The sequence below is a fragment of the Aulostomus chinensis genome, chromosome 19 (assembly GCF_037954235.1).
Source record: "Aulostomus chinensis isolate RoL2024-O1b breed Wild chromosome 19, RoL_Achi_v1.0, whole genome shotgun sequence".
Taxonomy (NCBI): domain Eukaryota; kingdom Metazoa; phylum Chordata; class Actinopteri; order Syngnathiformes; family Aulostomidae; genus Aulostomus; species Aulostomus chinensis.
The window spans coordinates 1720080-1745041 of NC_141338.1; the positions used below are offsets into that span (position 1 = coordinate 1720080).

At 49.7% G+C, this 24962-nt stretch overlaps 3 protein-coding genes across 5 annotated transcripts; 1 reads left to right on the forward strand and 2 right to left on the reverse strand.

Moving 5' to 3' along the window:
* Positions 1-3: 3 nt before the first annotated feature.
* Positions 4-9181, reverse strand: slc25a1b (slc25a1 solute carrier family 25 member 1b). The gene is made up of 9 exons (XM_086188166.1): positions 8833-9181; positions 4343-4450; positions 3097-3196; positions 2665-2803; positions 2364-2448; positions 2153-2257; positions 1961-2076; positions 1805-1878; positions 4-1405 (listed from the first exon to the last, which is right to left on the reverse strand). The coding sequence occupies exons 1-9, from the start codon at positions 8942-8944 to the stop codon at positions 1291-1293; spliced, it is 954 nt and encodes a 317-aa protein (XP_086044292.1). The 5' UTR covers positions 8945-9181; the 3' UTR covers positions 4-1290.
* A 1114-nt stretch (positions 9182-10295) lies between these two features.
* Positions 10296-18527, forward strand: LOC147243603 (non-selective voltage-gated ion channel VDAC2). Of its 2 annotated transcripts, none has more exons than XM_086188167.1 (9): positions 10296-10458; positions 12024-12094; positions 12584-12633; positions 14974-15126; positions 15260-15312; positions 15677-15898; positions 16485-16635; positions 16724-16781; positions 17110-18526. In XM_086188167.1, the coding sequence occupies exons 2-9, from the start codon at positions 12028-12030 to the stop codon at positions 17199-17201; spliced, it is 846 nt and encodes a 281-aa protein (XP_086044293.1). In that variant the 5' UTR covers positions 10296-10458; positions 12024-12027; the 3' UTR covers positions 17202-18526. The 2 variants fall into 2 exon arrangements, with proteins under 2 accessions (XP_086044293.1, XP_086044294.1); XM_086188168.1 differs by having other exon boundaries at positions 10342-10478; positions 17110-18527.
* Positions 18307-24890, reverse strand: tor4aa (torsin family 4, member Aa). 2 transcript variants are annotated; one of them, XM_086188165.1, is made up of 3 exons: positions 24616-24890; positions 22547-22984; positions 18307-21099 (listed from the first exon to the last, which is right to left on the reverse strand). In XM_086188165.1, exons 2-3 carry the CDS (start codon positions 22982-22984, stop codon positions 20242-20244), a joined length of 1296 nt encoding a protein of 431 aa, XP_086044291.1. In that variant the 5' UTR covers positions 24616-24890; the 3' UTR covers positions 18307-20241. The 2 variants fall into 2 exon arrangements, with proteins under 2 accessions (XP_086044291.1, XP_086044290.1); XM_086188164.1 differs by lacking the exon at positions 24616-24890 and adding an exon at positions 24323-24606.
* Between the last annotated feature and the right edge of the window lie 72 nt (positions 24891-24962).

A 24962-nucleotide genomic window follows, 5' to 3' on the forward strand; every position in this document is an offset into this window, starting at 1 on the left:
CAGAACCAATGTTTATTGTGAGCATACAGAATTAAAGGCGATTAGACTGAAGGCACAATGCTGGTTTCACCTTCTGGAACATTTTCACAAGTCATGAAAACAATGTTCAGATCTACATGTATGCCAGGAGAGTAAACACCCATGAACAAGAACTGCATTGCATGTAAACATGCCAGATTCTTCAAGCTACAAACTCCAGTCTAGAATATGGAAATATATTACTCAGCAGAAGTTGGCACAGTTGGATATACATGGATGTAAAAGTAAAGGCAATCAATGTCGCATAGTTAAGAGAAATCTGCAATAAAATCAAAACCACCTGTCCCGCAAGGAATGAGATGGAAGGCACTGTTAATGGCATTTCTATGCAATAAAGGCTAAAATTTAGAAGCAGAATTAAAAAAAAAACAAAACAAAACAACAAAATGAAAAAAAAATTCATAAAAATTCCAATAAATTGAGAAGATATGTACATTCGTCTCAGAAAAACCTGTGAAAATTGTTTGGAACTTAACACAGTGGGAATTCCTTTTTTTTCCCAACTGACCGAGGACGTAGAACATTCAGTCTCTCTTGATCCCAACAAAATGAATCCTACTTAGGCACTTTTATAGCATCAACCAAACAGGTCAATGGAGTTAAAACATGCAAATTAAGAGTGAATAAACTGCATACACGTGCAAATTAAAAATATGCATCCTATAAATCCTACAAACTGGGTTAGCATGACTATCTTGATGTAAGGCATTTAGTTTCCTATTTGTATGTGTGTTTTTAAGTAGCCCACGCAGCGTGTCGCATCTCAGTCTGAATGGCCATCAAAATCAAGTAGTGAAAGGTTTGGAAAAACAAAAAATAAAAATAACTGCAAAAAAGGGGAATTTAAAATGTTTCATATCTGCTATAATCTCTCATCTTCAAGTATAATTTCTTTTTGTCTAAATCACATTATGGTGGGTCGGTTATTCATTTCCACCTTGGCACCAGCAGCTTCCCCATTTCTCTCGTCAAGCAGGTCGAGCCCAAAATAAATGCCCCGCTCCTTTCCCTGAGCTCTAAGGGGAACTTCCTCCATCCAGAATTTCAGAAGAAAAAGTGGAAGCAGTTAATCTGTTAGGCTTTTCCATGAAGACGAAAAAACTTTGTTATAAATAAATTCAAGCGCGTACCAATCGCTTCCTTTCTGCAAATCACTCAGAGGTAGATATTAGAACCTAGACGCAGGGTTGAGGAGACGGGCTCGGGACGTGGCACTGACACTCCTGCTGGCGTAGAACTGGGGTGTCGGTCTCAGTCCGTCTTCCAAACCATGTTTAGAACCTTCACAACTTCTTCATAGATAATGAAGACGATGGCCACGTCCATGCAGACCCGGCCCAGCCGAGGCACAGTACCTTTGTAGAACCTGGAAACGACAACGGGAGTCAAAATGTTTCCATTGTGGGGATTCACACGCTCAGAGAGCTGCAGGTCAAAGGTCTCAGAGGTCAGCGGACACCACCGGAGAAACACTGAGGGCTTTGAAGGCCCACGACTTCCGCTGAACGATGTCCACACCAAACACGCAGCGACTTCGCCTCAACATCCTGTTGGACGGCACTGATTCTAACATTGTAAAACACACTTTTCTCCAAAGCGGTCTTTTTCTGCTTTCATTTAACAAAGGTAGTGTGAGGAGAAATGTTCTGAGGCAACATTTAAATGAGGAGAAGTTGTTGTTCCTGAAACTGTAGCTTCATAGCAGCGCGTGCACACACACACACACACACACACACACACACACACACACAACCCAGGTACTTACGCCATTGGTCCCTCATGCTTCATGATCTTGACGGCACAATCCACTGTGCTCTTGTACTTGTGAGCTTCCAGACCCTGTAGATGGACACACACACGGTTCTAAGTGGCTGGAGTTGTGAAGATTCCACTGAAGATGCGACCACAGTCTCCAACCAACCTGCATTCTAGTTTTAATGACATCCAGAGGCGTGTTTCCAAACACACTAGCAGCACCAGCAAAAGCTCCGAAGAGTCCGGTTATCAAAGGGTTAATGGCCTTGTTGGGGTCGTCACCTTGAGGGGGCAACAACAGCGGAAGAGTTCAGTCCTTGGCTGGTCGTGCGTCTGCGGTGGTTACTGACCCACTCACCTTTGTACCAGTTCCTCAGGGAGGTCATGACGTAGAAGCGGATGGCCTGGTTGGATCCTTGTTTCAGGACGGTAGCAGTGAGACCCTGATACGTCCCCCTCAGTCCTGCGGGGGCAGCGTGGTACCAGACATGTTCACAGCCTCTCATTTCATTCACCAGGCACACATTCATGCTGGGGGTCTCAAAGTTGAGCGGCTCTCAGGGTTTTACCTTCTGATCTTACAATCTCTCTCACTCCATGGAAGAATCCCTTGTACTTGGGGTTTGCCGATGTTTGATCGTGGATGAATTTGACCTACAATGACATCACAACAACCACCCATAAATTCTGCTGTCAAAAGTGTCCAAGAATTACGACAGAATGATTCCGGCGTCCCTGGAGGCTGTGATGTAGTCGTGAGATGTACAGAATAAAACAAAAGGATAAAAGGAAAGTGATGTGACGTCCACTTACAGGACATTAATTTGCTCCTTAGAGGACAAAAAACTAGCTGGAGCAGGTTTTATTTACCTTAACTGTCTCCATGGGACAGACGACCACCACGGCCTCAGCAACTCCAGCCCCAAGGCCACACAGGAATCCACGTTTACTGTCTAGTTTACCACTCTCATCACGCATCTTATTACTGAGGAACTCAAACACCCCAAATCTGCCAAATGAAGAGGAATTAAAGAGGATTAATGACTCAAAATACAGCTTCAGATCAGGCATGCGTGAAGGGCCATCCTCACGGAGAACTGTCAATCACCCAGGTCTGCTAAGAGGAACAGGCTTGATGTCAAAGCAGGAGTTACAGACACCCACCAGGCTGTGCTCCCTGCCTGTAAGACTTCACTGAGGGTTCGATAAACCCCAGGGTGTGTAAGAAGCATTTGTGCTCAAGAGCATTTCAAGCGTGAGGCCAGGGATGCGTTTGTGCTTGGTTCAGTGGTGTTGCAGTACCTGACGGCTGCTTTCGGTATGGAGCCGTAGAGCAGCGAGCTCAGGCCGCGGTAGAGACCTCGGACGCCGTGGCTGTTCACCGTCTGCTTCACGCAGTCCACTGAGACAGGAAGACAAACAGAAGCTCAGCTTTCACAGGACTGGTTTGCTGCACCGGTGTAAAAGGCTGGAAGTTGCTGTCTGCTCGGCGAGTGAATGTGTAACAACGGAGACACTGGGATGTTTGACTCAAACACGTAGCCGGAACTACTTCCCTGCCTGGGCGCAGTGATCTGACGCAGCACCTCCAAAGCCCCACGGCAACTTGGACCCGTGGCCCTGAGCCACATTCATACCACAGTTCAAAGTTTTTTGACTCGCCGTTCACATTTGTTCTTAAAAATGTCCCAATACCTGTGGTTCCACTTGTTTAATAAGTCGAACCTCCTGCGTAGTACTACAGAACACGCAACCTAGCAGTGTACCTCCCAGTTTACTGGCACTGGACAAGAGAAAACACAATTCTGTACTTCAAATCTACTTCTTAATGTATGTTTTTATCATGAAAGTGGGCCAATTTATTCCAAAAGAATATTGTTGTACACAGTATCTTGCTAGTACAATGATGTGAGTGTACTCGCTCATTAAATATTGTATCTAGTAAATACACATGAACTATGAGTTCTTCAAGTTCTTGTTTACTTTTGGGGTTTCTCCACTGCGAACTCGACACATGCTCTCTTCATCGCAGATGCATCTTCAAGTACTAGCGACTCTGAGAACATCTGGGTTCCACTTGTGTTCTGCAGCTGGAACAACAGCACTTCAAACACCAGCGACGCCAAAGTTCACCAAACAGATGCCAAAGGCCAAGCTACCGCGCTGATGTCCGTCTGCTCGCGCTGAGCTAAAGCGCTCGGGAACTCAACCCTGCCCTGATTATTGACACACAGGTCAGTCGCCAGAGCGCCGATGATGAGTTGACACATCTCAACAATCAACAGAGCAAATTGAGATAAAATAATAATGAAACTCATTGCTGGTTTAAACTTCGAAGGCATTCGCAGGACGAAGACTTTGGACCTTAAAAACCAACTTAGATAACAGCTGCTGCTGCAGACCTGCACGGTCGCTGCGTCGACCTTTGGATTGTGCATCAACGTTGCTGCCATTTTGTGCTTCAATACAACTCAGTTATTTTCAAATGCTAAGGGACAACACCAGGAGCATCAGGAGCACCAGCCGCGCCGCCAGGAGCGCCACCCACCGATGCCTCTGTACTTGGGAGGGTTGGCCTTCTCGTCCAGCTGCAGCTGTGTTTTCACGTACTCTGTAGGGAAGGTGATGCAGATCTCAATTCCTCCTGCAATCCCACCTGAAACATCAGAAACAAAACACACCGCAGATTCAACAGCAGAACCAGAACCGACGTTCTCTGAATCCTCGGCCTATCAGGAGGGCAGGAGTTCACCTGACGGAGCACCCGAGTCCTCAACACTACAGACCGCATTAAACCACCATCCACTGACAAAATGAAGTTTTTATTTAGAATCTACTTTCACACAGAAGGTCAAAAGGTTCAGGCAGGAGAAGAAAAATAGAAACAACAGGAAGAACTTTTTTGAAAAAGTAAAGAATGAATTTGATATGTTGAGTTTTATGTCACTGACACTTGTCGTGCGACTTGAAACGTCACATTTTTGTTTTCTTTTTGACGTGTACAGCTCAGCTCAGGGCGTGGGCGCCTCCCTGAAACGAGGTGCACGGACCTGAAGTGAACAGGAAGACTGAACCAAAACATTACTGCACTTTTAAAAGTAACAACAACAAAACAAATAAAGGAACGGAAGTGAGGCGTAGGAGGACTTGTTCCTTTTCCAGTTGCACGTGAGTGGAGGATTTTTGGTCGTCAGAAAAGTTGATGCTGCCTGTTGCGTTGGCGGCTGCTTCATCGGCGCCACCTTAAAACCCTGGTTGCCACACATCTGCAGTTCAACAGCAAACATGCAGCCTGCAGCTGATTGGCTCAGCTGATGGCAGTGGGGCCCAGCCTGCGGTGACGCCCCCTGGCCTCACGCCAACTCAAGGGGGTGTGGATCCGTCCCGGACACAAACCAGCCATTAGACTGAGCCCTCCCTGGCCCCCCCAGTTTCATTTACGCACATGCGGGGTCAACAGTGTTTATTCCCAGTTTTACCAATAAATTCCCAGAACTTTTAGAAAAGAGGAAAATATTTATTGCCCAACCATTTGAGAACTCCCCAGCGAGGACGGAACCGGTCTGGTGAACTAGCACTGGTGCTGAGGTGAACCAATACAACCCAGAGGTCAACAGAACATCCACATCCTCCGCTTCAGGTGCTGGGGAGGAAATGTTTCACTCATCCTTCAGAACTTTTCCAGGGCCAGAACGCTGCGACCAGTCTCAGTATTCCATGACCTGATGATCCCGCCATCATTCTTAATCTGATTTTTAATCAGGTAAGTCAACAAACCCTTCTGATGAATAAATACGAAATCAAGGAAAAGAAATGTTCAGAGAAATGTAGAAAGATGAAATAAAACAGTGAAGAAGGCGGTTCGGTCACCTGCTGTAATTATTTGTAATTTTCTTTGTTGACAGACAGTTTGTCAACACGAAGGGTTCCAAAGTCCTGAGGGGGTTCTTTAGAGAACCTTCGAGAACAGCAGTGGAAGCTACCTGCGCATGATTTCACGTTCAAAGGTCTTCAAGTTGTTTCTCTGAGCTTTAACGTGCATTATTTGTTTTCAACCCCAAAATTGTCATGCAGAGAAATCCTGGCGCCTCCCTGGGTCATGCGGGTCAGGCTGCTCGTGCACGTACAACCCCATGATTAGAGCACATCAACTCGCTTCTCCACACAAACGCCATCGACCACACTGGAGCTCCGGAGCAGCTCTGGTTAGGAGGACACGCCCAGGCATTCCTGTCATTAGACTGAGCCGGACCGAGGGATTACAGCCGGTTCCAAAAACCCGATCCACATCATCACCACGTGCAAGCAAGCAAGCAAGCCTCCATGTACCTGCGTCTCGTCCCAGGACTCACGCGGCCGAGGAAGAGACGAAACCAGATCGTCAGGTCTAACGTGTCCGGGCGAGCGCTGCTGTGAGAGCCAGCGTGTGGAGATGGCGTCCCCACCGTTGCCCCTTCAAACTACCCTCACCTCCTGGTGCAAAAGTTGAGTTCAGTTTCAGATCATTTCAGACAACACGGCCTCATCATTCAAGACATTCAGAAACACAGAGGGAGAAGCACAGCTCATTTACACGTTTGAAACATCGACTGAAGCTGGATTTAAACACGCATGACACAGCAGCAGGGAAGCCGTGTGCAACGGTCTCGCCAAAAGAAAAAAAAGGAACACAGAAACTTAGCCACTTTTCCATCAACTGTTTATAGTTGATAGATGGTGGCGGTCCAGGCAACATGGCTGCAACAGAGTCGAAGGGGAGGAGCAGTCGTTTCTAGCTGGCCAACCAGTCAGACTCTGGTGCCAGCTGGTATCAGGTGTGCTGCCCTGTCCAGGGACCAGGACCAAGTCTGAGGACACCTGGAACGTCTGGCCGTTGTGACCAACCTTTTCTCGTGTGATGCTTCAAAATACGACGAAGTCTCTTGAAGCCATCTCATGCAAACAAGGAGGCTCCAGGCGCTGGAACCTCCCGTGGGCCACCGTTCCACTGGTCCCAGTTCAGGGTTGGTTCAACTTGCACGCCGTCGAAGACCCAGTTTGTTTTCCCGGGGCAGGAGAGCAACCAAGGCGCTACGTCTTCATGCGATTTCCTTCGCTGTTGCTTTCCCATCAACATCGGCACCACAACAATGGCAAGCATGGATTCCATTTACCTTTTTCCTTCCCCCTTTTGCAACCAAGGCCAGTTTGCTGGTGCGGAATTTTGTACCAGTTCGACACGTTTTGACACCCAGGACGTGACTCTCTTTGCTGGTCTTAAACCTAAAACCGCATACATCAGAGGTTGGAGTGGCTTTCGCGCGATTCGTGACGTAAGAAGTTCAGAGCAAAACATCGAATTATTGATTCTTGGTCTGTTGATCCTGAAGGTGAGGTTTCCTGTGAATTGGTCTGTCTGGGGTGATGGAAGTGGGAGCAGTGGTCCGTGGCCTGGAGCGTCTCCATGGAAACAAGTTATGAGGAGCAGTTTGGGATGGAGTAGAAGAACAGATCCAGAGATCCGTAAGGTGGAGTTAGGTGTAGGAGTGGAGGGGCCGAAACAGAACCACAGCTGAAGTGGCGGTGTTCGGCAGGGGAAAAAGCATCTGGGTGCCGGCGCTGCTCTGGGCCTTGCCAGCAAATGACGACACGCTACGGTACTCCGCTCTGGACCTGCCCTGGTGGATGAGATCCTCCTCCTGGACCACTACAGGTGATCAGCTCTTATGATCTGAGGCTGCTGTGCTGCAGGCGGTGACATGGGGGCGGAGCAGGGAGCCAAGTTTTCACCACTTCAGGGATTTGACCAGAGTACAAAATAACAAACACAAAACAGCCTCCTGACACGTTTCCCACCATCTTTTTTTGTTGCTCAATGAAACACATTTGACAAGTGACATCACCTCAGCCCGCATCATTACAAGTCACCGCATCACACGCCGCCAACCGCCCCAAGTCCAGGGAACTCATCTCGAACCGTTCGCAAAAGGTCCTGAACTGAACTTGTGACCTGCGTGTTGTAGTGCAGGCGAATGAGCAGAGGAGCTGATGGAGCAATGTGCTTTGTCATCGTGGCTGGTGGAGCTGACCACGAAGGCCGCGCGCCGCTTAGCACACGGTGTGAAGGCCAATAGGTCAACAGCAACCCCCCACCAGACTGATGAGTCATGGCTACACAACCAGCAACCTTCAGAACCTTTTTCAGGGTTCGGCCTTGATCAGAACTCAGCGGCGGCGGCGGCGGCAGAGCAGCCGACTGTCCCCCCTCTCTGACTGGTGTGGCGGTGGCACCAGTAATGATTGCCTGGGTGAGCTGGGAGACCAGTCACTCGCTGACTCATTAATCAGCTCCGCTCACGTTGGACCAAACTCACAGTGGGGGGAAGGTCTCCACACCATAAAACGCATTCCTGATGGTTTTTCCTCTACGATCTGTGCCAAAACAGCGTGAGGTGAAAATCAGCTGTGTGGTTCCTGCGTTTGCTAAGCACAGAGCTCTGGAGCGGCCACAAAGTGACAACTTGTTCCCACAAATTCATCAAAACCTGGGGAGGAGTTAAACTTCTACTTCGTTCAACTGAGGGAACGATTTACAAATCTGAGGGAACGGTTCCTTCTGTAAATAATCAGATTGAGGCATGAAACGAATTATGCTAAGAAAGCAAATTCTACCTTGAGGCCATGAGTTGGTTACGTTTGAGGAACACAGTCTTTTTCTTGTGCTCCACACAAGCACTCAGTTGCATTTACTGGCTCCAAATGTAGCAAACTGAGGGGACAAGTTGTGTCTTGTGACCTCGAAGTATAAACGTTTTCCCTCTCGCGACTAAGTCATGTGTCACTTTCCCCTTTTGACCCCTCGGGGACTCCGTAGCTTCCACCCTGAGGAGGAACAACACCTTCTCCTGCCTGCTGCACAACATCGATACACCCTGAACTTTTACCAGAGTCACGCTGCTGCTGCTGCTGTGCTCTTGTAAACTAGTTTTCCTGTCGTGTGTGTGTGTGTGTGTGTGTGTGTGTGTGTGTGTGTGTGTGTTCTCTCTCTCTCTCTCTTACCAGCCAGGATAGCTTTACCGGGATGCGTTAGTTTGGCTTTCCCAGCGGGAGCAGCCGCAGCCAAACACCGCGGTCTGTGGAAGGGGCTCACGAACCGTGGTTGCCCGGACATGCCTGCGATCCTCCCCCCGGCCTCCTAAGCTTACTGGTCACTACGGGCGTGCTGGGTCCCCTGCAGCCGCTAAGCCCTCATGCAGTCCGGGCGCCGTGTGCGGGAGTCTCGATGCGAGCATGCGGCGGGCTGGTGGGCAGGAGCTGATGACCATTGGACTTGGGACTGAACCGGAGCTGACGGTGGACTTTTGACTGTCAAGTTCCCTCCGAGCGGACTGATAACGTCCAGGCGGTGTTCAACAAGGGCGGAGCCGGAGAGGAGGCACCGCCCCCTGCCTCTCCCCTCCTCGCCTCCCCCCTCAAATGTTTGTCACAAATATTTAAGGAGGACCGGAGTCGTTCTGAGGGAAAACAGTGAGACGACCGAAAGGTTTTCGGGCCACTTGAAGTGCAGCTCATCTCCTGCAGAGGGCGCCATTTCCTCCACAAGCAAAACCGAATGAACGACGGTGATTCTGTGAATAATTCACGTTTGTTCAGGGTCAAATATAATATATCACAATATGCAAGAATTTATTCTCATCGCTGCACCTTGTAGCACTATTTCCTCTTTTCATAAATAGCTCATTTTTACACGAGTACTCGGCCAATAAAGTTAATTGTGATTAACCCTTTACCGACTGAGGCTACGGTGGCGATTTGGATATATTTAGGGCCTGAGCCCGGAGGTTCTCTTTGTCATTATGATTTTAAAACGACGTCCTCAGTCTGAGAGCTTTGGTCCCCTTTCCCAGGAGTCACATCTGGTAGATGATTACTGCATATTATATAGAATTGTCAGCAGTTTAAGATAAATATTCAGAGGTAAGAGTACACACATTCATTACTCAGGTAGCAGTACAGATACTTGTGTACCATAGGACTCATTTCTGCCTCATACATCAAAATTAAGTCGGGAACCTTTTTATTTTTAATGTGAGGAGCAGAAGGTTCAGACAATGAGCTCTAAAAGTAAAATGTCAGAAAATAAACCATCGAATAAAGTACCTTTACCTTGTTACTCTGGGTATATTTCATTACAATTGTTAAAAAAAAAGATTTTTGAGAATTGCAATTCAATGGTTGGTGAACTTCATGGTAAGTTGATAATATTATATTCTTGTTTTAGTATAATAGAAATATGTTGATGAGTTCTGCCAGTACTTTAATGGAAATCTCACATTTGAATTGTATTCACAAGCAAACTGTGACCCACTTTCGTACTAAAACTCATCCGGGAGTTTTTAACTTTAAAAGAGTTTCGGTAAAGACAGTCAGGCGACACGGAGGTCGCCCCGCCGACGTGGGGTCGACCCCTGGAGCTCCGGGGGGACGACGGTGACTCTTTGTTCGCCATGACCAGCGTCCACCTACTCCCGCCGGTATCGCGCATGCGCCGTGTGTCTCCTTCATTGTGTCCTGTCCCAATTAGAGGCAGCGCTAAGCTAGGCTAGCTGTCAATCCTTCTCAGCAGCATCACGTCAGGGACTCTCCAGCCTCCGCAGACGCCCCTTTGCACGCACCTTTGCACCGGTAAGAAGCCGCCAACCACGGTAATAATTAACGCACACTTTTAGTGTATTGTTCCGCTGCAGTACGCTGCTACTTTTTGTAACGTTACCTCCAAGGTTAGCCACATGCGTAGCATTTTTGTGGGGGGGCGATTGAGCTAGCTCTCTTATGTAATGAAGTTTAGCCTTGTAATGCACAGTTTAATCCCTGGTTTATAGGTGTCCCCTTTGATAGCGCAGAGACGCAACCCTCCGACGCCAAGAAGCCCGAGTCAGTCGCCGGGCTGCGGCTTGCTGGTCCGGAGGGGTGTGTTGTTTTGGGGCGGGCAGAGCTCTATGAAAGGGCTATGCTACTCCGTTGCGGCGGCTAGCGGACTGACTAGCTAACTAGCCTGTTAGCTTGCTGTCAAACCCCCCACACCTTTCCACTGGCCCATCTGTTGTCCTTTGTGTCCTTTGTCCCAAAAGATAAAGCATCCACCATTGGGTGGTTGCAGAAAATACGGTCTAACAATTAAGGAGCTGTGATTATGTCGACCGTCTTCTATTGAGTGATGGTTCAGTGTTCTAACTTATATTTATCTCTCTTTACCAGTCACGCTACGTCTCGACGTGCCCGGATGGGATGTTTGGGGGCACTGCTTCTCTCCAGATTAATGGAGACGTTCTGTCTCTGGCTGCTCTTCTTCAAGTCAGCACTGTGGTTGCTCTTTTCATCACGTAGTAACAAAGTTGGGCTGGTGGGGGGTGGAGTGGGGGGTCGACTCCAGCTGTTCTGTTCATATGGTGGTATGGCCTCCTCCACCCGGTCAGAGGAGGCTTGCTGGTGCGATTGCAGCTTAGCTGTTCCTGCTGCTGCGTCTGTGTTTCACTGAGCTCCCCCGGTGGAGCCCACTCTGTTTTTGTGGGGCTCCTCCTCCTGCATCCCTGCAGCGCGTCTCTCAGCGGGATGCCGGAGCCCTGCTGCTGGACGCTGCCAGCTGCCGGCTCTCAAGGAACACCTTGTTCCTTCCATTGAATGAGCTGCCAGTGGACTCCAGCGGCAGCTTTTGCATTGTTAAGCTTTCAAGTCAACTTTGTTCACCACTGCCTGCGTGTGTTCAGGGTAGTTGGTGGTGGAGCACAGTCATGCTGGCGTGGTCACCTGATGGTGGTGATGATGATGATCTAAACTGTTGTTCTAAGAGATGAGAACAGACAGACATTCTGCGCTCAGAAGTCTGAGATATTTGTGGTGTGAACTGTCAGAGCTGTCAGGCTAGGAGGGATCAAGGCAGGGTGGCTAAGTGGTTCGCCTCACAGCAAGAAGGTCCCGGCTCCTCTCTGTGTGGAGTTAGCATGTTTTCCTCTGGGTGCTGGTTCCATGTAGCTTAGGTTAAGTTCTCCTGTCGGTGCCCCCGACCGAGGTGGCGGCGTGGGATCTTGAGTGCTGCATGCAGCTGCCGGCTGCTCTGTGAAATGCAGAGGATGAACTCCAGTTGGGTTAAGTCGTGATTGTGCTGTGCTCTGGAGTGAGTTGCTCAGCGTGGTGAGCTTGAATAGAACGGTTTGACTCACTGATCCCATTGTTGACCTTGTCTTCCTCAGCACAATGGCCGTCCCCCCCTCATACTCAGACCTGGGCAAGGCTGCCAAGGATATATTCAGCAAAGGCTACGGTGAGTGCTGTTGTTGCTGTTAGCAGTTCCTGAAAGACACAGTTAACATCGCGCTAACTCGACCGTACGTATGGCCTGATGTCGAAACGGCTGCCGTGAAAAACGTGGATCTGAAGCTGAGTCGAGGTCGGTTTAACTCGGCACCAGCACGTTGCCGGTCAGCCTGTGAAAACACACTGAAGCCTGAATGCAGTGGTTAGCAGTGCTAAGCTAAGATGAGCCTATGAAGGATCCACACCACGGTCACATGACGTGACCACAGCGGAGCTTCAGGCTCTCCTGTTGTCACCCTGATGACCTTTAATGTCCCTGGCAGTAGATCTGGAATGTCAGTCGTTCATAGGAATGTCGTTCACCACATCTCAACGCAATCACGATAACAGTGACAATCATCAAGAAAACCAGTTTTGAAAGCGAAGAGTCTCTGTCCTGTGTTTGCTCATGAATCGTCTCCACCAACACAAACTCACCTCTCTGTACTTCCACCAGGCTTTGGACTCGTAAAGCTGGACCTGAAGACCAAATCGCAGAGTGGCGTGGTGAGGCTTCTTTATGTATCTGCTTGTGTTGATGTCAGGCTCCACCCCCTCCACCTCTCTGCTCCTTCAGGTCCTCCTGCTCCAACATTAAGAGTTAACAGGATGGGGGGGGGGGGGGGGGGGGGCTTTAACATGTGCTCTGTTCTAGAGAAACATGGCAGGCCCTCCGGAGCATGAGGGCTGTCTGTCTCTCTGCCTGCCTCTAATCGCTGCTCTGTCTCCATGCTGCTGCTCTGGACCGCTCGTGCGCTAACCTAGATGGTAAGATGGGTGTCAGCTGCCACCCTCCAGGCGCCCCGCCCCCCTCTGTTTCATGGCCGTCCCCTTCACCTCATTCAGTTCCATCTCATTTTTTATCCGTGACTGTGCTTCAAATGGACTTTTTTTGTCTGTTTTTCTTGTAGCATGGAATTAAATGTGTTGTTTTCTAACGGTTATTTCAAACTCATCTGTCATTTCTAAACTTTTCATTTCTTGTGTCTTTGTCTTTGAGTCGGAATGATCAGTCTTCAGATCCCTTCAGTGTACTGTCCACTGCAGTCCTGTACTCTGTACTGCAGTGACTGAGGTTATTTCTACATGGAGTACTGAGCTGGCTGAGATATTTCGCTGTGTGGGTTGAGAATGTTTCCTAAAAAACAAACATGCAGTTATCCGTCAGTATTTAGACTTTTACAGTCACTCTTTTGTGTCAGTGCAGCAGACTGGATCTGAAACGTGGAGGGTTTGAGAGTGTAAACGTAGATATTTGGGTGAAAGGTGCAGGAATTGTAGACCATCATACGAATCCTGTGTCGAATACATGGAGGATTTAGTTCCTCTCAAAGCTGAAGGTCGCTGGTTTGACCTTTTTAATTAGAAATAAACATGAAGTACAAAGAACAACTTCACTGTCCTTTGAGTACCCAGTACACACAGTAGACATCAATGCATGATGTAATACTAAAGTAGTACTTGTGGGTCATTACCACATTAAAAGAACACACTCATCTCGTCCTGCTCTGAGAACGACGGAAAATAAGAGACTTTCCCTAAAAGAGGCCCTTCTCTCCTGCTGCATTAGGAAGCTGAGACCCAGGCTAGTTAGCTTAGCACAGCGAATGGTAGTAGGAACTGCTAGCATAGCCCTGTCTTGAGTTACGAGAAAACAGTTTAAGATGAGGAGACGTTGTAGTGGTAGAATCAGACACGTAGCCGGAACTACTTTCCTGACTGGGAGCAGTGATTTGACGCAGCACCTCCAAAGCTCCACTGGAACTTGGGTCAACAGAACCAAAGGTTTGTTGAGGACTAGAAGAGCGACTGCTGCTACTGATGATGAGGAGGAGGAGGAGGATTCCTGCTGGACACACCAGCATCCTGGACCTGAGCTAGCTGATGCTAACACTTCTCACCCACTACCAGTCATTGGGCTAAGCTAACTAGCCTGGACCTGAGCTAGCTGATGCTAACACTTTCCACCCACTACCAGCCATTGGGCTAAGCTAACTAACCTGGACCTGAGCTAGCTGATGCTAACACTTCCCACCCACTACCAGCCATTGGACTAAGCTAACTAGCCTGGACCTGAGCTAGCTGATGCTAACACTTCCCACCCACTACCAGCCATTGGACTAAGCTAACTAGCCTGGACCTGAGCTAGCTGATGCTAACACTTCCCACCCACTACCAGCCATTGGGCTAAGCTAACTAGCCTGGATATCTGCTCCCTAGAGAAGGGGTGGACACTAAGGATCTTTATCGAAAAGTTGGTGTGTTCCTTTTAATATTACATAAGTACTTAGTGCTCATTACTACATGAGCATTTCGTAGTATAAGTACTTAATAAATACCAGTGGGTGGGATCACGGCCATTTTTAAACTTGACCATCATTTTGATCTCAACTACTCACTGGCTGAGTTCTGTGTTTACCTCCTACATCGTTTAGTCGCCATCCTAATTTTATGTAACGCGATTCAAATAAAACGACGAACAGTGGCGTCAGTATGAAGCAGCTGCAGGAAAGCATCATCAGGCAGGGAGGAGTTACATTTGTCTTTTCAGTGTCTTTGTTGCAGCGAGATGGAAGATGGTGCCTTCTGCTCTAATTTGAGTTGCAGTTCTCATCCAGTTTGTGTCTGCGTCTCCTGTCTGTCCCGTGTGCTGCTGCTGTCCTGCCTGCTCACGTTCAGGACCGCTGGTCCGCAGAGCCTCGGTTTTATGAAGAACTGAAGTTGAAAGTAGAAGGATTTTATGCAGCTGTTTCTCTGCTTCCACTTGAGGGTTTTATACCTCCTGAGTGTGAGTGTGTGTGAGTGTGTGTACCTGATGGATGATGTTGGTCTTTGCCCTCCATTCAGGAGTTCAACACGTCCGGCTCCAGTAACACGGACACAGGGAAGGCGGCGGGGAGCCTGGAGACCAAGTACAAGATGAAGGAGCTGGGCCTGAGCTTCAACCAGAAGTGGAACACAGATAACACACTGGCCACTGAGGTCACGGTGGAGGACCAGGTGTGTGTGTGTGTGTGTGTGTGTGTGTGTGTGTGTGTGTGTGTATGTGTGTGTGTGTGCGCGTGTGTGTGTAGAACGTTGGCTGACGCTGTGTGAACTGATAGAATGACATTATGTGTTGCTTCACCCACAGCTGGCTCAAGGACTGAAGGTTGCCTTAGACACGTCTTTTGTCCCCAACACAGGGTGAGAGGACGTTCCTTTGTCTGGTTTCTGATGATAGAACGGTGATGTCATGGTTTCGTAGTCGGGCTCAGGCCTGGTCCAGGACTCAGAGCTAGTTTGTTGTCTCACTTCTTGGTCTGAGGAGTTTAGCCTGTTTTAAGTCCTTTTTCCACTCCACGTTTGGAGCAAATACATTTCTGATGTCACTCAGCAATGAAAGTCACAGTGTTGTCACCTCAATTCTCTGGCAGTCTAAAGGTGATGGATGATCAATCAAACCAAAGGGCAGATTTCCTTCTGCCCGGGGGATCGAGTTTGTCTTAACTGGAGTTTTTTCCTGAGTCGAGCTGATAGCTGGGATGAATATTTGTGGGCCTCGTTTCAGAAAGAAGAGCGGCAAGCTGAAGACAGGCTACAAGCGCGATTATGTGAACTTGGGCTGTGACATCGACTTTGAGGGTCCCATCATCCACGCTGCCGCTGTGTTGGGCTATGAGGGCTGGTTGGCCGGCTACCAGATGGCCTTCGACACGGCCAAGTCCAAACTGGCGCAGAACAATTTTGCCCTCGGGTACCGGGCCGGGGACTTCCAGCTGCACACCAACGTGTGAGTACTCAGGAGGAGAAGTGCTGGTTTAACGCATCACTTCCTGGTTACTCGTCATCATAACTCAGGCTGAGCGACGACACCAGACAGGTTGTAACTATGGGAATTCTAAGTTTCAGCATTTCTGGATTTGAATCTCTTGAGGAAGCAAAAAAGAGATGACTCTATACCTGCACTCTTTCTACTAACCAGCAGGGGGCGACTCACAGTTGGAAAAGAGTCTGAGAAAATGACAAAACTACTTACTTGATTTATTTTGTCAGCAAACAACTTCCTGATGAGTTTGTGATGTTGATTAATTTGTTTTGTCCATGGGGGGTGGGGGTGGGGTTTAGGAAGCTAGGAAAAGACCTGCACTGTCAGGAGCAGCTTGCAGTTCTAAACGAGAACAGCTGGTCCACCTTAAGCTCCTCTCATCTTCAAGGAACCTGAGCTGAAGTTGTAGCTGCATTCACTAATTAGCCGATGTGGCAGTCAGACGGGAGAAGAAGGCCTGAGGAGTGGAAGCACTGATCAGTGACCTGAGACCAGAGGCCGGGGGGGGTCGGTGGAGGAACATCCTGAGTCACTGTCTTGTCTCACTCAGTAATGACGGGGCTGAGTTCGGCGGCTCCATCTACCAGAAGGTCAACGATGAGCTGGAGACGGCGGTCACTCTGGCCTGGACCGCCGGCAGCAACAACACTCGCTTCGGCATCGCTGCCAAATACAAGCTGGACCAAGACTCGTCTGTGTCTGTGAGTGCTCCGGCGCCTCGTTCGCGCCTGTTCGACGCGATGCGTCACCTGACAAACAATAGTGATGCTTGCTCATGTTTCTCCGCAGGCCAAAGTCAACAACGCCAGTCTGATTGGTGTCGGCTACACCCAGAGCCTCCGGCCAGGTGGGTCCTGGGTCCCGGGTCCCGCTGGGCTCCCCAGTCGGCCCGCTCTACATGTCGTACACACACAACAGTCGGAGCAGTACGTCAACGCGTCTGGTAGCTAGTAAGACGACCACGAGCCTGCATAAAAGCAGCGGTGCTCTGTTATCATGATGGACCGACGGTGGAAGTCAAGCTTGTAGCTTGTTGTTAGCAGCTGGGCTAACATCTCTGCAGTCATGGGTCGCGAGCATGCTAGCAATAATTCACCAGGAAGTACAGGGCACTACACCTGTACACTCAGGGTTAGCGCCTCGTCTGTTCCTGACGCGTTCCCGTGTCCCCGCAGGTGTCAAGGTCACCCTCTCCGCCCTGATCGACGGGAAGAACTTCAACGCTGGAGGACACAAAGTGGGGATGGGCTTCGAGCTGGAGGCATAAAGAGAACTCAGATCCAGGAAGGAAGAACCACATCTCACATGAAGTCCCAGTTCACCACCGTCACATAGCTCCTCCTCCTCCTCTCTGGACCCTCCCTCACACCCCCCACCCCCCCCGCCCGCCCGCCCATCACCTGTTCAATGAGCATTCTTTGAAGAGAATAGTTGAGTCGCTGCCCGGAGCTGTGAGGTTGCGTATCGGTGCTGAAACTGCAGGTGCATCATTGTGGATTATTACAGTTTTACGGTTATTGAGGTGACTATTTATTTCCCTGTAGGCCTGGACGAAGTAGTCGTCCATGTACACGTGTAGTCCAGTAAAACCTCTGCTGCGTCCTGCTGAAGGTGGACACAGAGACGGAAGCATATTTCATTGGTTAAAAAAAGGTTCTGAGTGTCTGTTTCTCTTTAAATCACTTGAGTTTGTGTTGTTATTTAAGCCAGATTATCTTTTGAAACGTTTCATGTCGTGAACAAATGACCACTGGACGTTTAAAGTGTTACCTCACCCCAGAAGAGGAACTTCACTTTATTCAATCGCCGTTGTGTCCTGAACCCTCGATCGAGACATTTTCCCTCCGGCATCGCTTCTCGGTGACTTCAGAAAGCACTCGCCACACCAGACTTAGCTCGAAGCTAACGCCGCTAGCGACAGCGACACACACCAGAACATGTTTGCAAACGGTCAAGCTCGTCCAGTACATTCCAGGTTCCTCTTCTAGGATCATGAATTGATTCGAGGTAAAAACAAAAAGCATCTGATTAAAACACTTTGGGTTCAGCATGACCTGAATGTGCTCGCTAGCTCGTCACAGCTAGTTAGTCACGGTTCAACTGCTCAAATGCTCCAAATGATCTTTGTGTCCTTTGTGATTTCTGATGTTCGTCGGTGAAATCAGTGTCCTGGAACCTTCTGGTAGCCGATGTAGCTTTTCTACCACTTTATTTCCATCTATGGGTTTTTAGCAGCAGGCACAAAGGAAGTGATGTCATTTGAGAATATTTAGCATTTGGTTAGCGCGTGCATGTGTCTCGGTGGCTCAGGCGTCTTAACTTGACGGCCAGCTGTTTCCTGCTGTGGCTCGTGGTGAAAACACACTCCTCAGAAAGACCTGTTTGGAACACACACTCGGCGGGATCATGTAAGAGTGGGACTGCCACGCTCCTTTCTGCTTTTCTTTCTTTAGTAACCGTACATGGACGTGTGTATTTCCATCTACTGTGATTGTGTTCTTGTGGTCATAAGATTCTTTTTATCATGTAGGCACAGTACCTCATTTTTTTTCCAATGTCAACTGAAGGAATTCTAATAAAGACGTTGAAAAGGTGTGGAGTTGTCGTCAAGTTGAAAAAGAGCATTGAGGCTGAAGGTCAACATGATGGAGGGAAACGTTCCAGAGAGCACGAACAAGTTAAGTCTTCCGTCTTGACCTGGAGTTAAGACCAAAGTTTGATTCTCCTGCTTGGCTTCCTTCAGGGAATTATCAAGCTAGCAGTTAGCTTAGCCTGCAAATAGCTAAAACGATCAAAAGCAGCACGTTTGTTTGGGTTTTCAGTGCGAGGTCGCGAGGTCGTTCTCTCGGCCGAGCGCAGGAGCTTGAATACGGACCCAAGCCAGCGAGAGGTTGTTTTTTTTCTGAAAGAAGCCGACCAGCCGCAGCCTCGTGTGACTCATCGATGCTCGTAATTAACAGGCTTCCTAAAATCTCAAATACTTGTTTTGAAACTGACAGCTGGAGGTTGTCTGTCGGGGGGAAATCTCAGGAGAGTCTTGAGGGAAACGTTTCGAATTTGGTACAAATGTCCTATTGAACTCTGAGACGAAGGTCAAAGGTCACCACGAGTGAACAGACGTTGACATGACAGATTAGATCACAAAAGGTCACCGTCAATGATCTGAAAGAAGAAGAAGAAAAGAACAACAACTGGGATGAATTCTCACGCCTGCACCTCTGGTGTGAGGGAAGCAACCGGGATGCCACTCCATTTTGTTAGAAGTCGACTGAAGCGTCAAAGAGCCGCCCTGCACGGAGGTTTAAATGGCGTCTTTAATCACAAGGCACATTTGAGGTTTTACAATAGAAATGAGAAGAAAGGATGCCTGAACTCAACAACTTCTACAATCACGTCAAAGCAAGTTCAGTACATTTATACATTCGTGAGCTCCCTCTTTGAATGAATGAATGAATGAATGAATGAATGAAGCTCACGCCGTCTCATCAGGTTCCTCCGTGCTAAAACTGAACGACCTTCACTCTTCGCGCCTGCTTCAGCTGCCTGATACATCGCTTGTGTTTAATCTCAGAGGTTCACAATCAGTTTACCAAGAATCACATTCTACCCCCCCCCCCCCCCCCGGTCATCCACTCACTAGAACCGCACAGGTCATTTAGGAGGGGCTCCGTTCCTCACTCTACAGAGGAAATGGCGGCGGCTGAGTCGTGTAATAAGCTGCTGTCATGAAATATCTTCAGATTATGGATTCATAAACTGCCTGACTTGTTGACATAAATTATGATACGGAGGAAATGAGAGCAACAATCTCAACACAGCGATATTTAGCTCGAAATAACGGCGCTGGAAAGAAGCCGAGAGGCGGCCGCTCTCCACTTCTCCAGCCTCAAACTGTTGAAGTCGAATTTCCTTTGCATAAACAAAATTCCAGGCCCTCACTTGCATTTGAGTGGTGGCAGAAATGTTGTTTAATCCCAAATCTCTGTTGAAGAAAGTTAAACGTCTTTGAAAACCAAACATCTGGATTTAGAGCGAAAAAGGTCTCGTCTCCATGACGACTGAGCATTCGCCACCTGCCGAGGAAGACGAGGAGCGGACGAGCCTTCTGGGGGGAAGTCCAGATTTTCTCCGGTCAGTTTCTCAAACACGGTGAACCGACTCACTGAAGCCCGTTTGTGGACTTCCACGCACTTCAAGCCCTCAACTCTTACAAGACTTCACCTCCGCGTTGCATCAATCAAGTTTCGTGGTCACACTTCTCCTCGGGACAGTTTCTTCACGCTTGTTCACGTTTCCTGCCCGCCGTTTCACAACAGGTTGACTTTAGCCACCACCTGCTTGCAGCCCGTCTGAGAGAACTCGCGCCCCCCGACAGTGGGATAGTACTCAATCTCCCCCGCCAGCCGCTCTATGTTGGTATGGTCCGGGTAGAAGCCCTCACGAGTCATTTCATCCAGGAAGCACTCCATCACGTGACTTTTCTCCAGAAGGCCGAGAGGTAAAATGGCAACCTCCCACCACAGTGGGTGGAGCTTCTTCAGAGTGTTGCGCAACACAGGAGTCAGCTCTTTCACTAGGTTGCTATGGCGACCGGAGGCTGTCATGGCCATAGAAATACTGGTGGAGTTGTGGAGCAAATGCTTGGTGATGTGTGCGTGACCCAGATTGCTCAGGAACAAGTAGATGGCGTTCTGGTACTCGTTGGACTGCGTGGACGCCACCAGCTGCTGCAGCGCGTCCAGGATCTCGATGTGCAGGTGCTCGGCTTCATCGAAGATGAAGAGCGGGATCTTCTCCTCCTCTTCAGCTTGTTCCACCATCACAGAGACGAGGGCGGAGATGTTGTGGGCGCACTGCAGGGCGTCGGCCTCCAGGGGGCAGTGATGGAGGACGTAGTACTGCAGCACCAGCGTCTCACCCACCACCGAGCGGAAGTGTCCGGCCAGGAGGCGTCCCAGGTGGCTCTTCCCCACGCCGGTGGGGCCATGTAGGGACACCACCAGGGGCTTGTTGTGGATGTATGTGGACAGATAGTCCTTCAGGTGGGACAGCAGACCCTCCACCGCCCCCTGCTGGCCAAACACCTCCCTCCGCAGCGTCTTCTCCAGCCCCTCCAGGTCATAGCGGAGAACATGGTCATCTAGGTTTTCGATGGCATTGTAAACCTGTAAGACAAATGAATCCCGTGATGTGGACCAATACGGCTGAAATACACCGAGCACGTCTGGACCGTCATGGCCGACAGCCGCCACGCGAACAGCCGAGCGTCTCCTCCACTTTCTATCGTCATAAAATGAAGAAATAAACAGATAGAGAATAATTTTGGTGTTTGTTTGGGGTTGGCCGCTAGCAATGCTATGCTAGCAATGCTATGCTAGCAATGCTATGCTAACAAATGTAAATGTTGTGTTTTGGTGGGTTTGCATTGGAAAAGTCAATAAATCAAGTAACTGCGGCAGCTCAAGTCCACCAAATAAAGAAAAAAATCCCAGGAATTTCTTTGTTACGAATACGGAGTTTTCCTTTTTGAAGTCGGGCTTCCAAACAAAGCAGAACATGGACTAACACATGGAAATGAACTGACAGCTCCTGTCGTCTCTTGGAGACGTCAGTGATGAGTTTCATTAGTTATGAAAGGGTCCCGTATGCTTGGATACTGCAGTATTTCCTGCTCCCAGTACTTCCAGTCATCTTCACTTATCAGTCCAGGTGGAAACAGATGATGTTCAAGTTCATGGCAGGAAATCCACTTGAACGCAGTTCAAATATTTGAGTGTGGAACTGGGAGGCGCAGCAGCTGCAGGAACTCACTGAGGGACCACGAGGCATTCGGGGGCTGGGATTCTGTTGGATTTTACTAAACTGAGTTTTGAGATCTGGTGATGATGAACAGATTATAATCCCAGACGAGGCAGCAGCTCATACGAGACCCCGCAACTGGTTTTGCCTGTTTGAGGCTGAGAACATCTTTGTCTACTACGGGTTCAGCCTTTCACCCCAGGGAATGAATGCCGCCTCCGCACACACACACACGCACGCACACACACGCACACACACACACACACACACACACACACGCACGCACGCACACACGCGGTTCATCAGCCAGGACGCAGGCCAGCAGGACAAACACACGGAATCCTGTGAAAACATTTGGACCCTAAACTTTCAACTCATGGTTCAGCGTTTCAAAATTCTTGAAGCCTGAAACCTAAAAGCGCAGGAAAATTAAAGTAATACTCCTCCCAAAAACTGTACTTTTCCCTCAGACTACTCAGTGACTGACCCCCCCCCCCCCCCGCATGACTTCGTTGTGACTCCAGAATGAAGGAAGATCCAGCCATGTATGTTTAGCTTGAAGCTAACGGACACTGACGGCTAACAACCGCTAACCTGTCCCACATCTGTTGACTAACTCTGGTGTAATCCAGCTGTTCATCATCCAGCTGTTCATCATCCAGCTGTTCATCATCCAGCTGAATGATCAACAATCCACCAACACTGTGATTGGAGATCAAAACCAACAGAACTCATCCTCGCCATTAAGTGGCGGTTCAAGACTGGGACTGGCGCCTTCCGGCCGGTGGAAGGTTCTGGTCCTGGGCAGCTTACCTGGAGGAAGACGATGGTGCACAGCAGGTAGAGGCAGTACTTGGCTCGGCTGGGTTCCTGCCTCGGAACCGCCCTCCGCTGTCTCCTGTTAGGAAACAGAACCCGTTTCCTCCTCCTCCTCTTCTTCTTCTGAGGGACAGAGGGCGGCGGGATGAGGGAGTTGGAGGGGCCATCGAAGGTGAAGATTTTGGGGCTGGTGCGTGCCGGGGCTCCTCTGAGGGCCCCGGCTCCTCCTAGCGCTAGAACCATCTCCTGGCGGCGTTTCTTCATGGCCTGGTACTTCTGTTTGATGCGGATGACGGCGCGCAGCGAGGAGGAGAAGCTGTAGAGGCTGCTGGACGGGTCCAGCTTCTCGTTTGTCCCTCCGTCTCCCTCCATCTCTTCCTCCATCTCTCCGTCGGTGTGGGACGCCGACGAGCTGCTGTCGTGGTCGCTCATCTGCAGGGAGGAAGACAAGAAGTCGTTGATCAGTGTTTCTGATCAGAGGACAAAACACATGACGCTCAACACGAAGACACATTTGATAGCATTCATTCATCCAACTGTCAATCAGCGTTGATGTTCTAACGCTGGAGCGACGTCTTCAATGTCAATAAAAATCCGGTTTCCTTCTGAAACTCAGGATCCAGACGACGGCGCCAACACAACGGTCCCAGCTGCCGCCCGTCAGCTTCCGCAGCGCTTCACCACCTTTACGGAGCGTTTGAGTCACGTGGTTATGGATGAACCTGAGAGGTCAGCGCTGCGACAGAGGACACGCAGCAGACCAGCGGTTCCAGCCGGCTGACGACCGCCTCTAAGCAGCACGCCATCCGTCACAGGCCGGCTCCCTGATGCAGAGACTGGACCTGCTGCCGGTGAACACGAGTCTCTGCTCGTTCCTCCGGTCTGAGGGGCCTCGGGGTCTCGTTCCTCCAGTCTGAGGGGCCTCGGGGTCTCGTTCCTCCGGTCTAAGGGGCCTCGTTCCTCCAGTCTAAGGGGCCTCGTTCTCCCGGTCTGAGGGGCCCCGCCAGTATTGTGGGTAAAGACCCGAGCAGCAACAGAGACGAGTTGTCGAAACCTCCTCTGAGACGACGCCCTTCACGCCGCAGCTGCTCGTCCTCTCTCTCTCTCTCTGAAGGTGCCAGAACCCAGTAAATAAGAGAGGTTCCACTTGTTTGATCTGAGGAGATCAACAGAGATCTGGCGGATGCGTATGAGAAACCCTGCAACCGTGACGCAACACTCCGGCACCGCGATCAGAACTCCCGCGGGTCCAGGGTTCACTTCAGCGCGGCGAGATCAGGAGATCAAGAAGTCCAATTATCAGATAATTACAAAATAACCCCAATGATGAAACCTCACAAGCCTTCAGATAGTTTGATATAAAAAGGTCACGTGATGAAATGAGACGAAGTCAAAGTGATGCCATCAGAAACTCACAATCATAAAAAGATCAAAGTTGAGACCAAACTGACTTCTGTCCACCTGAGCATCGGTGACATCACCTCTGCTTTACCCTCCACTGGGATCTGGACCACCAGTGTGCCTCATCATGACTTCATCTTCCAACGACGCGCCTTCCACACAAACTTATGACTATTCATTTGACCCCCCCCCCCCCCCCCCCCCGTTATCGGAACTTATATTTTTCTAACGCTCAAACCTCACGGGGGAGATCCAGCTCCCCCCACGCTCGGCAGGAATGAGCCTCTCCACTTTCTGCCACCTCGAATCCCGCTCTCAAAACTCCTGATGCGTTCAGGTCCCGCCCGCAGAGAGGAATCAATCATTTACCTGGCGGTCAGGTGAGTGACGAGGCGGAGGAGGAGGAAGCAGCGTTCCAGGTAAAGCTGGCGCCGAAGGTTACTGTTCTTGAGAATTCTGCCACTGAGGGTGAAAAGTAGTCCCGAAGCTGCTCGGCTTCTGCAGAAAAGCGCTCGGACAGGAAACTCGACCCGCGCCTGTTTTTCCTCTCACGCGCACCGACCTGAGAGACTCGGCCGCATTCCAAACATGTCAGAGCCCTGGTGCGTCCTCTCACGCAGGCTGGAGAGGAGAGAGGGGAGAGGGGAGAGGGGAGCGCCTACCTCTGGGGTGCTGGTCCGCAGGAAGAAGCAGCTCGACGCCTCTTATCTCTCCATCTGCTGGCTCCTCCTCGCTCTTCCTCTTCCTCGACACATGAAACCGCGCTGCTGCCCTTCTATGACACGCGTCACATGTCACCTGCACCCCTGCGTGAAGGACACACCTGGATCCTGGGAGGGGGGGGCACATTCTTTCCCAAGACCTGGTGGTTCAGGAGAAAATTCCTTTGCTGCGTCTCATTTGTCCGCGGACCAGACTTTTGTTGTCTCGGGATAAAAGGAGAGATTAACCCTCTCATGACCAGATGATTATTTGTCTGATAGTAACTGACCCCCCCCCCACACACACA

What these genes read in the sequence shown, in the direction of transcription:
- slc25a1b (XM_086188166.1), bottom strand. Translation starts at nt 8,944, where the DNA reads ATGTCCGGGCAACCACGGTTCGTGAGCCCCTTCCACAGACCGCGGTGT. An exon ending in AGAGATTGTAAGATCAGAAG is followed by an intron (nt 2,258 to 2,363) that starts GTAAAACCCTGA and finishes CTGCCCCCGCAG; the next exon opens with GACTGAGGGGGACGTATCAG. An exon ending in CCTGAGGAACTGGTACAAAG is followed by an intron (nt 2,077 to 2,152) that starts GTGAGTGGGTCA and finishes TGCCCCCTCAAG; the next exon opens with GTGACGACCCCAACAAGGCC.
- LOC147243603 (XM_086188167.1), top strand. Translation starts at nt 12,028, where the DNA reads ATGGCCGTCCCCCCCTCATACTCAGACCTGGGCAAGGCTGCCAAGGAT. An exon ending in TATATTCAGCAAAGGCTACG is followed by an intron (nt 12,095 to 12,583) that starts GTGAGTGCTGTT and finishes TACTTCCACCAG; the next exon opens with GCTTTGGACTCGTAAAGCTG. An exon ending in ACCAAGACTCGTCTGTGTCT is followed by an intron (nt 16,636 to 16,723) that starts GTGAGTGCTCCG and finishes GTTTCTCCGCAG; the next exon opens with GCCAAAGTCAACAACGCCAG.
- tor4aa (XM_086188165.1), bottom strand. Translation starts at nt 22,984, where the DNA reads ATGAGCGACCACGACAGCAGCTCGTCGGCGTCCCACACCGACGGAGAG. An exon ending in GCACCATCGTCTTCCTCCAG is followed by an intron (nt 21,100 to 22,546) that starts GTAAGCTGCCCA and finishes TTTGTCTTACAG; the next exon opens with GTTTACAATGCCATCGAAAA.